General features: G+C 43.0%; 2 protein-coding genes across 4 annotated transcripts in view; both read right to left on the reverse strand.

Annotated features, from left to right (window-relative positions):
* Positions 1-16,894, reverse strand: part of LOC115190948 (neurotrophin receptor-interacting factor homolog) — a 204,524-nt gene that overhangs the window by 16,786 nt on the left and 170,844 nt on the right. The gene's annotated exons all lie outside the window — the stretch shown is intronic.
* LOC115191357 (zinc finger protein 33A-like) lies at positions 1,236-5,647 on the reverse strand. Its single transcript, XM_029749232.1, has 2 exons — positions 5,612-5,647; positions 1,236-2,358 (listed from the first exon to the last, which is right to left on the reverse strand). The coding sequence occupies exons 1-2, from the start codon at positions 5,622-5,624 to the stop codon at positions 1,397-1,399; spliced, it is 975 nt and encodes a 324-aa protein (XP_029605092.1). The 5' UTR covers positions 5,625-5,647; the 3' UTR covers positions 1,236-1,396.

The following is a 16,894-nucleotide window of genomic DNA, read 5'->3' on the forward strand; positions in this document are numbered from 1 at the left end:
GAAATAAAAGATCCCAGAGATTTTCCATACACACAAAAAGCTTCTCTCATTCTGTACATACATTTGTTTACGTCCCTGTTAGTGAGCATTTCTCCTTAGCCAAGATAATCTATCCACCTGACAAGTGTGGCATATCAAGAAACTGATTAAACAGCATGATCATTACACAGATGCACCTTGTGCTTGTGACAATAAAACTCTACTCTAAAATGAGCAGTTTTGTCACACAACACTGCCACAGATGTCTCAAGTTGAGGGAGCATGCAATTGGCATGCTGACTGCAGAAATATCCACCAGAGCTGTTGCCAGATAATTGAATGTTCATTTCTCTATTATAAGCTGCCTCCGTCGTTTTAGAGGATTTGGCAGTACGTCCTACCAGCCTTACAACCGCAGACTGTGTAACCATGCCAGCCCAGGAGCTCGACATCCGGCATCTTCACCTGCGGGATAGTCTGAGGGGGTGCTGAGGAATATTTCTGTATGTAATAAAGCCCTTTTGTATGGAAAAACGAATTCTGACTGGCTGGGCCTATGCCCTCCAAGGTCCACCCATGGCTGCACCCCTGCCCAGTCATGTGAAATCCATAGATTAGGGCCTAATTCATTTATTTAAATTGACTGATTTCTGTAACTCAGTAAAATCTTTGAAATTGTTGCATGTTGCGTTTTATATTTTTGTTCAGTGTATAAATGACTTATACACTATGTACAAAACATTATGAACACCTGTTCTTTCCATGACAGACTAACTAGGTGAAAGAAATATGATCTCTTATTGTCATCACTTCAATCAGTGTAGATGAAGGGGAGGAGACTGGTTAAAGGAGGATTTTTAGCCTTGAGACAGTTGAGTCATGGATCGTGTTTGTGTGCCATTCAGAGGGTGAATGGGCAAGACTAAAGATTTAAGTGCTTTTGAACGGGGTATTGTAGTAGGTGCCGGGCGGAACAGTTTGTGTCAAGAACTGCAATGCTACTGGGTTTTTCACGCTCAACAGTTTCCCATATGTATCAAGAATTGTCCACCAGCCAAAGAACATAGACAATTTGACACAACTGTGGGAGGCATTGGAGTCAATATGGGCCAGCATCCCTATGGAACGCTTTCGACACCTTGTAGAGTCCATGCCCCTACGTATTGAGGCTGTTCTGAGGGCAAAATGAGGGGGGTGCAAATAAATATTTGGAAGGTGTTCTTAATGTTTTGTACACTCAGTGTATATCACAACGTCTGGATGCAATATTCTACCGAGGAATATTCAACACTGAAATGTCATTCCAAATGCATCTGTGGATCTTTTCTGCTGACAACAATGACACTTATTCCTTCTCTTTAATGCAGGGTTTGATCTAAACCTCAGAAGGTATCGAGTGATATGGTTCCTTTCTATGTCATAGAATGGAATGATCTTTCTGCTGGTGTATCCTGAGGTTGCTCCTCTCTGAGAACCTCTTCCTGCATTGCGTACAGGCAAATGGCCTCTCTCCCGTATGAACCTTCAGGTGCCTATTCAGCTGGTGCTTGCGGGAGAACCTCTTCTCACACTGGAGGCAGCTGTATGGTTTCTCCCCTGTGTGGACCCTCTGGTGCCTCTTCAGGTCACCAGTCTGAGCGAAGCACATGTGACACTGGGTACAGCTGAAGGGTTTTACCCCTGTGTGGACCCTCTGGTGGATTTGCACCTGTTTAGGGAAACTGAAGGCTTTCCCACAGAAAGGACACAGGAAGCGCTTCTCTTTGCCAGCAGATCGACTGACAGCATTAATATTACTACTGTCATTTGTCAATGGGCTTGTGTAGCCATTTAGTGTTGAGGCACTATTGCCTGAGGTCTGGTTTAACATTAGGAGAGTGTGAGGAGGATGAAGGCCAGGAAGTGTCTGTGTTGTCGCAGGGTCCATATTCCAGTTGATAGATCCTATAGAAGGCAGGCTGAAGGCAGCACCTGTTAGGGGGGTAACCTGAGGCACCATCAGTCTCTCTGAATCACAACTATAGGAGCAGGACGGAGCATCACTAGCCGAGTCTGTTTCTGTTCTCTCCAGCTGCATACGGACACCTCTCTGTCCCCGTGGACCAAATCTACACCTCGCCCTGGTCTCAGCCAGTCTGCTGTCATGGAGACTAAGTTCGTATGTTGTTTTGTGTTCCACTGTCTGTTTCTGGTTGTGGTTAACAGTGTTGTTCCCCAGCCCAGAGTTGAGGATGCTGTCCCATCCACTGTCCTCCACTATGTCCCCTCTAGTCCTGGCCTGCTCAGTGATGTTGTCCCCTGGGCCCTTAGCTGCACCCGTCTGAGTTTGGGAATCCAAGATGGACACCCAGTCTCCTCTGTTAGCCTCCTGCCAACCACCTGCAGGAAGAGGTTTAAAAAATGACTCTACAAACATGGCAGAGAACTCTACATATAGAGATTTTAAGTCAATTACCTGGAAGTTCATACAAAAACACACAATGTATGTAAACATAAGTTGTATTGATTTCATTTTATGAATTAATAAAAAAAGATAAGCCAGGTGCATCTGTTTGCTAAGTCAAACGACACCGCTGGTCCTGCTCACACTGCCCTACCCTGTGCTTTGACCTCTTTCTCCCCTCTCTCTCCAGATGAAATCTCGCGTCTTGTGACGGCCGGCCGCCCAACAACCTGCCCACTTGACCCTATCCCGTCCTCTCTTCTCCAGACCATTTCCGGAGACCTTCTCCCCTACCTCACCTCGCTCATCAACTCATCCTTGACCGCTGGCTACGTCCCTTCCGTCTTCAAGAGAGCGAGAGTTGCACCCCTTCTGAAAAAACCTACACTCGATCCCTCCCATGTCAACAACTACAGACCAGTATCCCTTCTTTCTTTTCTCTCCAAAACTCTTGAACGTGCCGTCCTTGGCCAGCTCTCCTGCTATCTCTCTCAGAATGACCTTCTTGATCCTAATCAGTCAGGTTTCAAGACTGGGCATTCAACTGAGACTGCTCTTCTCTGTGTCACGGAGGCTCTCCGCACTGCTAAAGCTAACTCTCTCTCCTCTGCTCTCATCCTTCTAGACCTATCTGCTGCCTTTGATACTGTGAACCATCAGATCCTCCTCTCCACCCTCTCCGAGTTGGGCATCTCCGGCGCGGCCCACGCTTGGATTGCGTCCTACCTGACAGGTCGCTCCTACCAGGTGGCGTGGCGAGAATCTGTCTCCGCACCTCCCCCCAGGGCTCTGTTCTAGGCCCTCTCCTATTCTCGCTATACACCAAGTCACTTGGCTCTGTCATATCCTCACATGGTCTCTCCTATCATTGCTATGCAGACGACACACAATTAATCTTCTCCTTTCCCCCTTCTGATAACCAGGCGGCGAATCGCATCTCTGCATGTCTGGCAGACATATCAGTGTGGATGACGGATCACCACCTCAAGCTGAACCTCGGCAAGACGGAGCTGCTCTTCCTCCCGGGGAAGGACTGCCCGTTCCATGATCTCGCCATCACGGTTGACAACTCCCTTGTGTCCTCCTCCCAGAGTGCTAAGAACCTTGGCGTGATCCTGGACAACACCCTGTCGTTCTCCACTAACATCAAGGCGGGGACCCGATCCTGTAGGTTCATGCTCTACAACATTCGCAGAGTACGACCCTGCCTCACACAGGAAGCGACGCAGGTCCTAATCCAGGCACTTGTCATCTCCCGTCTGGATTACTGCAACTCGCTGTTGGCTGGGCTCCCTGCCTGTGCCATTAAACCCCTACAACTCATCCAGAACGCCGCAGCCCGTCTGGTGTTCAACCTTCCCAAGTTCTCTCACGTCACCCAGCTCCTCCGCTCTCTCCACTGGCTTCCAGTTGAAGCTCGCATCCGCTACAAGACCATGGTGCTTGCCTACGGAGCTGTGAGGGGAACAGCACCTCCATACCTTCAGGCTCTGATCAGGCCCTACACCCAAACAAGGGCACTGCGTTCATCCACCTCTGGCCTGCTGGCCCCAATACCTCTGAGGAAGCACGGTTCCCGCTCAGTCCAGTCCAAACTGTTCGCTGCTCTGGCACCCCAATGGTGGAACAAGCTCCCTCACGACGCCAGGACAGCGGAGTCAATCACCACCTTCCGGAGACACCTGAAACCCTACCTCTTTAAGGAATACCTGGGATAGGATAAAGTAATCCTTCTAACCCCCCCCCCTTAAAAGATTTAGATGCACTATTGTAAAGTGGTTGTTCCACTGGATATCATAAGGTGAATGCACCAATTTGTAAGTCGCTCTGGATAAGAGCGTCTGCTAAATGACTTAAATGTAAAAAATGTAAATGCATCACTATTCACATTGAGGTATATCTATTAGCAGTGACTACTTTTTGACCATAGCCGTGATGGCATTCTATTCACTCTAATTATGCTAAATTCTCTGAGTAAATCGTCCAACATTTGAGCCAAATGGTAGAGATGTTTTTCTGCTGTAAATCATTATGAATTGACATTTTATTAAACCATGAAAGAAAAAAATAATTGTATGGGTGAACATGTCATGTCAAATAGTGTCCCGCAGCATCACAATGGGATTCCATGAGTTCTAGCTTCCGTTGCTAGGGCTGTTGCTCGAACTTGCAAAATTTTGACCAGCCTACAATAGCATAGCAACGGACGCTTTGGTTCATTACGAACCAAAGCGTCCGTTGCTATGCTATTGTTTTTCTGATGTCATGTACTATTGAATGGACATCTTGTTATAAACTTTGAATGATTATTAGTGAACATCCAATATTATGTTCTAATATGTAGTCACCTCATTATTGGCACCCTTGATAAATATAAGCAAAAAAGACTATATAATAAAAATACTGAGCTATATTATATGGTCAAAAAATGGGGGAAATTATATTTTATAATAACACAATTGGTCAGAGATTTTGTTTAACAAGTAATACAAAAAAATCTTAAGCGTCAAAGTTATTGGCACCCGTTTTCAATAGTCCAGCACCCTCCCCTTGTGAGGATAACGACGCAGAGATTTTTTCTAAAATGTTTTATGAGATTGGAGAACACATTGGGAATGATCTTAGATCATTCCTCCATACAGAATCTTTTCAGATCCTTGATATCCTTCGTCTGTGCTTATGGACTGCCCTCTTCAATTCCAACCAAACTAAACCACAAGTTTTCAATGGGGTTGAGGTCCGGAGACTGAAATGGCCATTGCAAAATGTTGATTTTGCGGTCAATTAACCATTTCTTTGTGGATTTTCATGTGTGCTTGAGGTTGTCTTGCTGGAAGATCCACTTACAGATCTTGGCAGAGGCAACAAGGTTTTTGGCAAAAATGTCCTGGGACTTCGTAAGGTTCATGATGCTGTTGACCTTAACAGGGGCCCCAGGACCAAAGGAAGCTAAATACCCCCATAACATCAAATATCCACCACCATATGCTTCTGTTTCTCGCCACCAAACCCACCGCTGGTGTGCGTGGCCAAAGAGCTCTATTTTCATGCCATCTGACCACAGCACTTTCTGGAGTTTGCTAAATGGGATTGGTACTTGGATTGAAACGGGTACTATGAGGAACTAGCGTCTCGTAGGAGTGGCACCACCTGGCGGAAGAAGATGTGCTATATGTATTTCTCCCTTACCTTGCCCACCCATCTTTAGTCCACTCAGCAGGTCAATGCTCTCTGGTCTGTCTTCTATTGTCTCCTCTTTGACCAGCAGCAGATCAGGCTTCCCATCCTCCATGTCTACTGACTGTAAGAGATACAGAGTGAGAGGATGTTGGATCAAGAAATATGATATGAGCACCCTGCTATGGAGAGGCTTTGTGGATACGGGACCTGACCTAATACCATTCAGACAGTAGTTCACAGTGGACTCACCTCAGGGAGACTGTGTGTGGTCCTGTGCTGCTCAGCTGGTTCCTCTGTGGGTTCAGGAGGTGTAGTCTGGTTGTCCTCCATGACCATGGTCCCCTCAGGGTACCCCAGACCCTCGTCCTTCACCAGCAGCACCTCCAGACCCTCAACCTCCTGGAAGAGAGAGGTGATACAGATTACACAGACATACACTCCCTCAGGTACAGAGATAAACACACTTTCAACATGGAGTGTTTACCCATCCCCACTACGTTTGAGTCCTATACTGTAGTTACATAATTACTTCATTGTTGTTAAACCCATCATGGTGGACATAATTATGTTGTGGATAAATGAGTCAGCTATGATAAGTCAGACAAACCTGACTGAACTATTTTGACGTGCTTGTTAGTGTGCGAGTATGTGTAGGTATATTTAGTAAGTGTATATTGGTTATAACTGCTGTCGGTGTATGGAGAAATCAGATGTATACTAAAGAGTTTCAATGAAAGTCTTATAATGAAAAGTCCCATTTTGTGTTTATTATACAAAGAAGTTTTAAATACACCACATGAAAACCACACATACACGTGTAAGCATGAACTTATTCAAATTAAGTAGTTGAATGGAAGTAATGAAACTGACCATCATATAGGCTACTCTGTAAAAACACTGTAACAGACTTTTTAGGCATATACATGTAAGTGTACAAAACATTAGGAACACCTTCCTAATATAGAGTTGCACCCCATTTTGCCCTCAGAACAGCCTCAATTCGTCGGGGAATGGAATCTAAAAGGTGCCGAAAGCGTTCCACAGGGACGCTGGCCCATGTTGACTCCAATGCTTCCCACATACGGGAAACTGTTGAGCATAAAACTGTTGAGCATCTTTTGTCGTACCCAGCAGCGTTGCAGTTCTTGAAACACTCAATCCGGTGCACCTGGCACATACGACTATACCCCGTTCAAAGTCACTTAAATATTTTGTCGTACCCATTCACCCTCTGAATGGCACACACGCACAATTCATGTCTCAAGGCTTAAAAATCCTCCTTTAACCAGTCTCCTCCTCTTCATCTACACCGATTGAAATGGTGATATTGTGAAATGGTGAAATGGTGATAACAAGTGATATTAATAAAGGATCGTAGCTTTCACCTGGTCAGTCTGTCATGGAAAGAGCAGGTGTTTCTAATGTTTTGTACACTCAGTGTATATACCTTATATCATAATGTCTGGATGCAATATTCTACTCAGAAATATTTAACATTGAAATCTGCTACTCTCGTTATTCCAAATGTATCTGTGGATATGTATTGCTGACAACAATGAAAATGATAGTTTCTCTTTAATGCAGGGTTTGATCTAAACGTCAGAGGCTATCGAGTGGGATGGTTTTTCTGCTGGTGTATCCTGCGGTATCTCCTCTCTGAGAACCTCTTCCCGCAGTGCGTACAGGCAAAGGGCCTCTCTCCCGTTTGGACCTTCAGGTGCATCTTCAGCTGGTGCTGGTGGGAGAATCTCTTCTCACACTGGGGGCTGCTGTAGTGTTCTCCCCTGTGTGGACCCTCTGGTGCCTTTTCAGGTTGAATGAGTGGGAGAAACCGGCCTGGCAAAGGTGGCAGCTGAACGGTTTCTCCCCTGTGTGGACCCTCTGGTGCCTCTTCAGGTTTCCAGCCTCAGCGAAGCACATATGACACTGGGTACAGCTGAAGGGTTTCTCCCCTGTGTGGACCCTCTGGTGCATCTCCACCTTCTGAAGGCAGCTGAAGCCTTTGTTACAGAACATGCAGAGGAACCGTTTCTCTTTAGTATTGCCTGACTTTCCTCCCCCTCGTTGAGCCTGGGCTCTAGCCCTGTCGTTTGAGTTCAATACCTGATCGAAAAGGATGCGGCCGTGCGAATCAGAAGGCCCCATCAACTTGGACACTGGGTCGCATTCCCTTAACATGTGTAAAGGGGAGTGGGTCACGACATTTAGATTTGTCTCTAAGCTTTCCCTGTAGTCTAAGAAGTCACCGGTGTTGCCCTGTGAGTGTCGTTCTCCTAAGTGAGTTTCATCTGGATTCCATGTCAGAGGAGCATCGCCCTCCACTTTCACAGTCATCTCATCTACGACCTCCCCTTTCTTATCTAGGCACCCTTCAGAGTATATACTATTACTGTACCGGTTCCAGTCTCCTCTCATTGGATTAGTCTGTTTATCTAGACCCACAGGCATGACACCAGGTATCATCTCTGTAACATATGAACAGGATGGATCATTGCCAGTCTGTAACGCGTCACCTGATTCCCGATGGGACAGAACTGTCCTCGGGCTCAGGTTACCGTGAAGTAAATACTCTGAGCGGGGGGGAGGAGGACAGCCCAGTCGCTCCAGCACCGTTAAAGTCTTTGTATCTGCCTCTGACTTGAGGACGGTGTTCGGCGTTCCACTGACCTCCGTGATGCTGCGTCGGCTTCTGGGCTGCACTGGGGTGGTGGTGAGGTCCTCCGTGGCTACAGGGGGTGCCACTCCAGTCTGGTTGTCTCTGCTGTGTTGTGGGTCCTCCTCTCCTTCAGACCTCTCCAGCTTGACCCCAGGACCTGCAGCATCTGCAGACTGACACAAGAAGAGAGGAGGTTATTATGAAAGTCCTGCCTACTTCCTGTTTCCAGTCCCATATGGTTTTTGAACGGGCTTCAAGCTTATATCATCAAATTCATGAAAACGCGGTCATAAGATAAATATAAAATGGTATTCGTATTAATTTGATCAAATCCGAAAACATTTGACGCTCAAGAAGACACATTGGCGAAAGTTAGAAAAGTCTCATTTGAACTACAACTCAGCAGCCTTGTTAGCATGCTTGCACGAGTTGAGGACTCACAGGACAATAAAACCCTGTTAGTTACAGTCAGTTTTATGTCTTTTATATTAGATTACACTGGAACCTTTTTACTGAATGTTGCCAGCCAGTACTTTTTTAAAAGGCAAAAAAATATGTTTTTGTAGACCGGCAAACTGTTGAAAGACAAAGACTCGTACAGCTGGTGGGAGTTGTAGTTCTAATTAAACAGTTCTAACTTTTCGGCTTAGTGCTTCTTGACCGTCAAATAAGTTGAAAACCGGTATATGGTAACTAAATTCACGCGGAAACACATTTTTATGTCTTATATGACTGCGTTTCATGAATTTCACGATGCAAATTATTAACCTACAAAACAAGGAACAAGAAAGTACAACTTTCATGGTGCATTAGGCAACAATGGGCTTGTTTGAGTGGTAAGCAACCCACTAGACGTAAGTCAAGAAGTGAAATCGGGAGGTGCATCTGCCACAGCCAAAAGTCAGGCACTATAGTGGTTTTCCAACAACAAGGCCCAGATCAACATGGCAGTGTCCAAATAGCTGCTATTGTTTCTAAAAGTTTGTCTGTATGAATGTCAAAATAAACTTTTATATAACCCCATATCACACACTCAAACTGGAAACATAACGCGTGTACAATTAGAGACGTCTCATATCACTTTACATTTGTATCTTTGAAATATCGCAAACTTAGTTCCTTATTTGGCCACATTTGCGTGGGTCAAACAAAAACCCCCTAATGATTGCTTGACAAATAGTGCCTCCCACAATGTATGTGACGGCTTCATGGCGACTTGAAGTAGAGAGGAAGAGGCGACGCGAAAGGGATAAGTGGCCATACAATCTGTCTTCTCCAGCAGGTGGTGTTTCTTTTTTTGCTCACCAAGTGTGGAGTTTTTATATGGAGTTCAATGCGTGTCGAATTTGGTTAACAAAAATGGCTATGCCTTATTTGTAACATGTGGCTTATTTGATTGAAAATAATATTTGTAATAGGTTGTTTTGAGTGTACTGATATACACTGGACAAAAATATGAAAGCGACATGTAAAGTGTTGGTCCCATGTTTCATGAGCGGAAATAAAATATCCCAGAAATGTTCCATACACACAAAAAGCTTCTCTCTCTCAAATGTGGTGCACAAATGTGTTTACATCCCTGTTAGTGAGCATTTCTCCTTTGCCAAAATAATCCATCCTTTTGACAGGTGTCATTGCACAGGTTCACCTTGTGCCGGGGACAATAAAAGGCCACTAAAATGTGCAGTTGTCACACAATGCCACAGATGACTCAAGATTTGAGGGAGCATGCAATTGGCATGCTGACTGCAGGAATGTCCACCAGAGCTGTTGCCAGAGAATGAAATGTTAATTTCTCTACCATAAGCCACCTCCAACGTTGTTTTGGAGAATTTGGCAGTACGTCCAACCAGCCTCACAACCGCAGACCATGTGTATGGCATCGTGAGGCGAGCGGTTTTCTGTCAATGTTGTGAACAAAGTGCCCCATGGTGGGGTTATGGTATGGGCAGGCATAATCTATGGACAACGAACACCAATTGCATTTTATCGATGGCAATTTGAATGCACAAAGATTTTGTCATGAGATCCCGAGGCCCATTTTTTTTAAAGGTATCTGTGACCAGATCTGTATTTCCAGTCGTGAAATCCATAGATTAGGACCTAATGAATTTATTTCAATATGCCACACCTGTCAAGTGGATGGATTATCTTGGCAAAAGAGAAATGCTCACTAACAGGGATCTAAATAAATATGTGCACATAATTTGAAAGCAAATTTATTTCAGCTCATGAAACATGGGACTAACAGTTTACATGTTGCATTTATATTTTTGTTCAGTATAAATATTATTGGCAACAGAATACATAGCAAAAGAATAACTGCAGATTAAATAATGCTGTAATTGAAAATTGTACACCCAATGTAGGCCACTGACCCTTAAGAATTTGATAACAATGTCGTAGGGAAGTCTCACAAGCTCCCCTATGGCAGATAAATAAGGATGTCCATGTAAGCAAGTGAATAGCTGAGGGGAGCATTTCTGAAATAAATGGGACACGTTTGATTTACAAAGTAACTGTAATTTTTAATGCAACACTATTACACTAACCTCTATCACGATAACTTCCTGGGTTGAGGTTCCACTCTCCTCATCAACAGTGATTGGTTGGTCATCTCTCCATCTATTTTGTCCTGCTGGCTTCACAAAGCTCCTGTGGCCTCCAGTGAGATGTCCTTCACCTGAGAGTGATTGGGGGAGAAGAGGTGGTTAGGTAAGCTACTGTCAATGCTCAGTGGTATATTGTACACTATTGACAGTTTTGACAAGGATGTAAGGTAACCTCTCATAACTTCTTAATATACTATTTATCGATTGATGTATGATGTTCCATGCATCATTGTTTTCATTGAGTAAATAATAGGAAATGCAGTAAATCAAGAATCTGGCTAGAATATGATATGTCTTTGCGCAAGATAAGTAATCAGAGGAATTACTGTACACTATTCAAAAACTGACCAAGACCCAATTCTGGGTAACACATATAAACACGTGTGCAGAGAGGAAATGGGAGACTGGCATTAAACTATATATGAACTGCGACAGGCTCTGCCTTCCGGGAAACGTACCTCTTGCTATGCTTCTGTATCTGTCAAGGATCTTGACACTGCTGGGACGACTGGGTGGTATGCGCTCCCGTGCCACCTTCAGTTCCAGTAGCTGTAGTTTCCTCCGCAATCCCCTGTTTTCTTTCTGGCTTTGAGACATTTCCAAACGAAACTCTGCATAGTCGTCGTCTACGAGTTTACAAATCTCTGCCACGGCTGCATTTGCTAGCACCTCCATGATAGAAGCTATTTGAGTGTGAAAAACCATACAGTTAGCCATTGTTAGCAGCTAGTTAGCGTTACCTAGCTAGATAACATGTATCAACCAAGTCCTCTATCCAACGCGAATTAAAGACTACGTGGGCTAAGTATGTAATGCTGTGCAGTTAAATTAGTCATATTTTGAGTTCCATGGTGTTAATAAACGTCTAAATAACAACAATAAAAACGCTAACGTGGAAATGTTCACTGTTCACTTCCGTTTACACAGAAGAGAAACGGCGTCATAGCTCAAAGGGTGTGGTTAAATGAAAAGGGACGCTCGCTGGTCTTGTGTGGTTCAGCTGTTTGTTCACCCGCACCCCCAATTGCTAATAACTCATCTGCAACCGCCCGACTATATGTTTGATATGTTGCCCTAGAAGACGAAATAAACCCTTGCTCAACAGAATGGCATAAATGATGGAATTAATGTTTCAATGGGTGAAGTTTTCACTGACATCTCTACTTCTTTCGCTGAGCAATGACGTTTAGGGGCCAGGAAGAAAATGCAAAATCAAAAACATTTTCTGTGCAAAATTTTCAAATGACATCCGTTTGACCGGAAATAGTTTGGTCGTTTTCACATGTTTCTGATCAGATTTCAGTTCGGCTTGGATGCATATTTTTGATGTGATTTATTAGGATCCACATTAGCCAACGCCAATGGCGACAGCTAGTCTTAATGGGGTCCGACGCATAAGGAAAAATACATTACAGACAAGTCTTAACAATTTACATACGTTTAAAAACATTAACATGTAGTGTGTGTGCGTCTATCAGTTACACATACATGTCAGTACAAACACAAGTAGGTCACATAGGGGTGAGGCGTTGTGCCGTGAGGTGTTGCTTTATTTGTTTTTTGAAACGTGTTTTAAATCCTATCAGCTTTTATGATGCTAAAAAAATAACACCTCTACAGACAGTATTTAACTATATTTCTCCATTCAGGTTCCAAAGTCAAAATGTACTTTTGATGTATAATTTTACTGCAAGAAATGCTTAATTCTGTAGGAGTTAATATTAAGACTGTGAGCAGCCTGCTCTCATAGACTAGACGTAACATAGTAAATGTAAATACGGAACACACAAATTAGAATGATGTGTTACGCTTGGTATAGTTACTTAATGCAAAAACTGAGGAGTATTTCTGTCTGTAATAAAGCCCTTTTGTGGGGATAAACTAATTCTGATTGGCTGGGCCTGGCTCCACCCATGGCTGCCTCCCTGCCCAGTCATGTGAAAACCATAGATTAGGGTCTAATGAATTGATTTAAATTGACTGATTTCCTTATATGAACTGTAACTCAGTAAAATCTTTGAAATTGTTGCATGTTGCAGTTATATTTTTGTTCAGTATATTAACTTGGGTCCAGCCCGAAGCCCGTGCTAGCAAAGTTGCAACATTATTTAAAATATTTGGGGCCCTTAGAGTCTCTTGCGTCAATGAGCTTGAGACAGACACAGTGATAAGGGAATTATATGTTTAAAGGTAATGATTAAAGAATCCCAACCTGAACCTTAACTAATTAGTAATTAGTAGTTTATGTAGCATGTATAATGAATAATTAAAGTACTAAACGTAAGTCTCATAGGGTTTAGTAGAGACCCGGAAGGAAGAGAAATGTATGTGTGTATGAGTGTGCCTAAGAAAATAGCGAGAACAATTAGACTGTTTGACCCGACCTAGCAAGAACTTTGAGAAACTTATGAGAGGACAGGGAGTACCTCTCAAGGTTCCTCTAATCTCGGGGGACTGGAACGGACTGCGCCTGGTAGTGATTAACAGTAGTGAGAACTCCGGGGAGGGATACAAGTCACCTACTGTTCGTGTGTATGTATGTGTGTAGGATATCTACTGTTTGTGTGGAGGTATGTGGAGGGAGTGAGCATAAAATGAATGTCTTTGTATAATGGACTGCAGAACGTTCTCTGAATAAACTGTACAGACCTCTTGCAGAAGCTGAGTCTTTGACTAATTATTATTAACCCAGTGTCTTACAAACCTTGGGGATTAGTCAAAGCTTATTGATTGTTAGTTATTATCATTGGGATAGAAAATGTTCATGACACACAGCTGTAGGCTATTTGAGCAAGGGATAAGAAGTAATCAGGTAGGCCTATTTTATGACGTTTCCACCGGATCAGAAAATTACATTTTAACCTTTCACGCTAAGTTGTTATCTAAAGGGAGAGAGCTGGATTTTTTTTTCAAATACATTGAAGAACTATTGTCATTCTCAGTGCATGTAAAAACAGACTTTGTTTGCTTGCTGTTTGAGGTGAAGAAAACATGCTTTGAGAAGCTCCATAGCTCATTAGTGGTGGTGCTTTAAGCCAATCAGAAATACTATCAGATCCACAAATAGGCACATTCATATGTCTACATTTGCACGCAGGCCAGGTAGCCCATAGGCCTAGTTCTATGCTTAATCAGGTGCACTTCCTTACTCAACATTAACAGGAGCGCTCCAAACAGAAGACAATGAATAAATTGACAAAACCTGTGAATGAAATAAACTAAACTTGTCTCCCACAAGTATAGCATAGGTTGTGCGCTCTGCAAACAATGTGTCCACTCCGACAATGAGAACATAAAAGACTGGAATAATAATATAGGCTATTGAATCTATTAACATAAATGACTGTAACCACCAAACAAAAATTGTAGATTAGAAATTACAGCAATTAACGGTAAATATGCTACTGTAATGGGGAATTGATATACACTAACAATCAAACGCAAACAATTTAGTTATGAAACAATGATTGTGCACAAATTTGCAGGAGAGAGCGCATTGTAGAGAGAGACATGCATTGTGCATCTTAGCCACACTTCCCTTCTTCTTGGACTGTGCCATCCCCTGGGCCTCCGCAATGGATTAGTCAACTGAGATGGGTGCGAATAAGACCTATAAAAAAATATATATATTTGAAACTGCTCGACAAAAATAATCTTGGTTGACCAACAGCCTATCGACCAAACAATTGACCAGTGGACTAATTGGGGTCAGCCCATTCCATATCCAGAAAGAAAACTGAAAATAATACATTTCAGAATCTGTGGAAGGGAATTTGGGATGTCTGAGAAACACAATAGTGTCATCGGCATAGTGACACTTTATGCTGCAAACCTTTTTAATATTGATGGGTGAAATAAGTGGGTCCAATCTGATCACTTGAGATAGGGGCTCTAAAGACAGGGCAAAGAGCGTTGGTGATAATGGACATCCTTGTTTTGAGGAACGTTGTAAACATCAAGGCTTGGATGAAATGTTTCCTGTCTGGTTACAACTGCTTGGGGTGCAGAATGCAATGTTTTTAAATCCTTTACCAAAACCAAAGGACTCCAAAACAAACTACTATAGTTCCATTCTAGCCTATCAAAGGCTTTTTCTGCATCCAAACTAAAAAGTGCAACAGGGACTGGGTCATTGTCTGACTCATACAGTTGAAGTCGGAAGTTTAAATACACCTTAGCCAAATACATTTAAACTCAGCTTTTCACAATTCCTGACATTTAATACAAATAAAAATTCCCTATCTTAGGTTAGTTCGGATCACCACTTTATTTTAAGAATGTAAAATGCCAGAATAATAGTAGAGAGAATGATTTATTTCAGCTTTTATTTCTTTCATCACATTCCCAGTGGGTCAGAAGTTTACATACACTCAATTAGTATTTGGTAGCATTGCCTTTATATTGTTTAACTTGGGTCAAACGTTTCAGGTAGCCTTCCACAAGCTTCTCACAATAAGTTGGGTGAATTTTGGCCCATTCCTCCTGACAGAGCTGGTGTAACTGAGTCAGGTTTGTAGGCCTCCTTGCTCGCACACGCTTTTTCAGTTCTACCCACAAACTTTCTAGAGGATTGAGGTCAGGGCTTTGTGATGGCCACTCCAATACCTTGACTTTGTTGTCCTTAAGCCATTTTGCCACAACTTTGGAATTATGCTTGGGGTCATTGTCCATTTGGAAGACCCATTTGCGACCAAGCTTTAAGTTCCTGACTAATGTCTTGAGATGTTGCTTCAATATATCCACATAATTTTCCTGCCTCATGATTCCATCTATTTTGTGAAGTGCACCAGTCCCTCCTGCAGCAAAGCACCCCCACAACATGATGCTGCCACCCCTGTGTTTCGCGGTTGGGATGGTGTTCTTCGGCTTGCACGCCTCCTCCTTTTTTCCACCAAACATAACGATGGTCATTATGGCCAAACAGTTTAATTTTTGTTTCATCAGACCAGAGGACATTTCTCCAAAAAGTATGATCTTTGTCCCCATGTGCAGTTGCAAACCATAGTCTGTCTTTTTTTATGGTGCTTTTGGAGCAGTGGCAAACCATAGTCTGTCTTTTTTTATGGTGCTTTTGGAGCAGTGGCTTCTTCCTTGCTGAGCGGCCTTTTGGGTTATGTCAATATAGGACTCGTTTTACTGTGGATATAGATACTTTTGTACCTGATTCCTCCAGCATCTTCACAAGGTCCTTTGCTGCTGTTCGGGGATTGAGTTGCGCTTTTCGCACCAAAGTACGTTCATCGCTAGGAGACAGAACGCGTCTCCTTCCTGAACAGTATGACGGCTGCGTGGTCCCATGGTGTTTATACTTGCGTACTATTGTTTGTACAGATGAACGTGGTACTTTCAGGTGCTTTGGAAATTGCTCCCAAGGATGAACCAGACTTGTGGAGGTCTACAATTTTTTTTCTGAGGTCTTGGCTGATTTCTTTTGATTTTCCAATGATGTCAAGCAAAGAGGCACTGAGTTTGAAGGTAGGCCTTACATCAATCTCATCTGAAAGTTGTAAATTCTTGGTTATCTTCATGAACCCTGGCTAACAAGTTGAATCAGCAATACAAAATTGGGTTTAATTATTTATTTACTAAATACCTAAATAATCACACAGAATTACATATACACTGAATGCAGATATACACTGAATGCAAATTATGTCATACAGAAAACGTCCCTGGTGGACGGAGCCGATGTAACGGCTGTCGTAGAGAGGGGACCAAAGCGCAGCATGTTGATTGCTCATGATGAGTATATATTATAACTCAAAACACTAAAGGAAAAATAACAAAGAGAAAAACGAAAGCGCACAGTTCTGTCAGGTACATAAACTAAACAGAAGACAACTACCCACAAACGCAGGTGGAAAAAAACCCTACTTAAGTATGATCTCCAATTAGAGACAACGAGGACCAGCTGCCTCTAATTGGAGATCATCCAAAAAACAACATAGAAATAGAAAAACTAGAACCTAAACATAGATATACAAAACATAGAAAAACACAAAACACCCCCTGTCACGCCCTGAC

The sequence above is a fragment of the Salmo trutta genome, chromosome 4 (genome assembly GCF_901001165.1).
Source record: "Salmo trutta chromosome 4, fSalTru1.1, whole genome shotgun sequence".
NCBI classification, from domain to species: Eukaryota; Metazoa; Chordata; class Actinopteri; order Salmoniformes; family Salmonidae; genus Salmo; species Salmo trutta.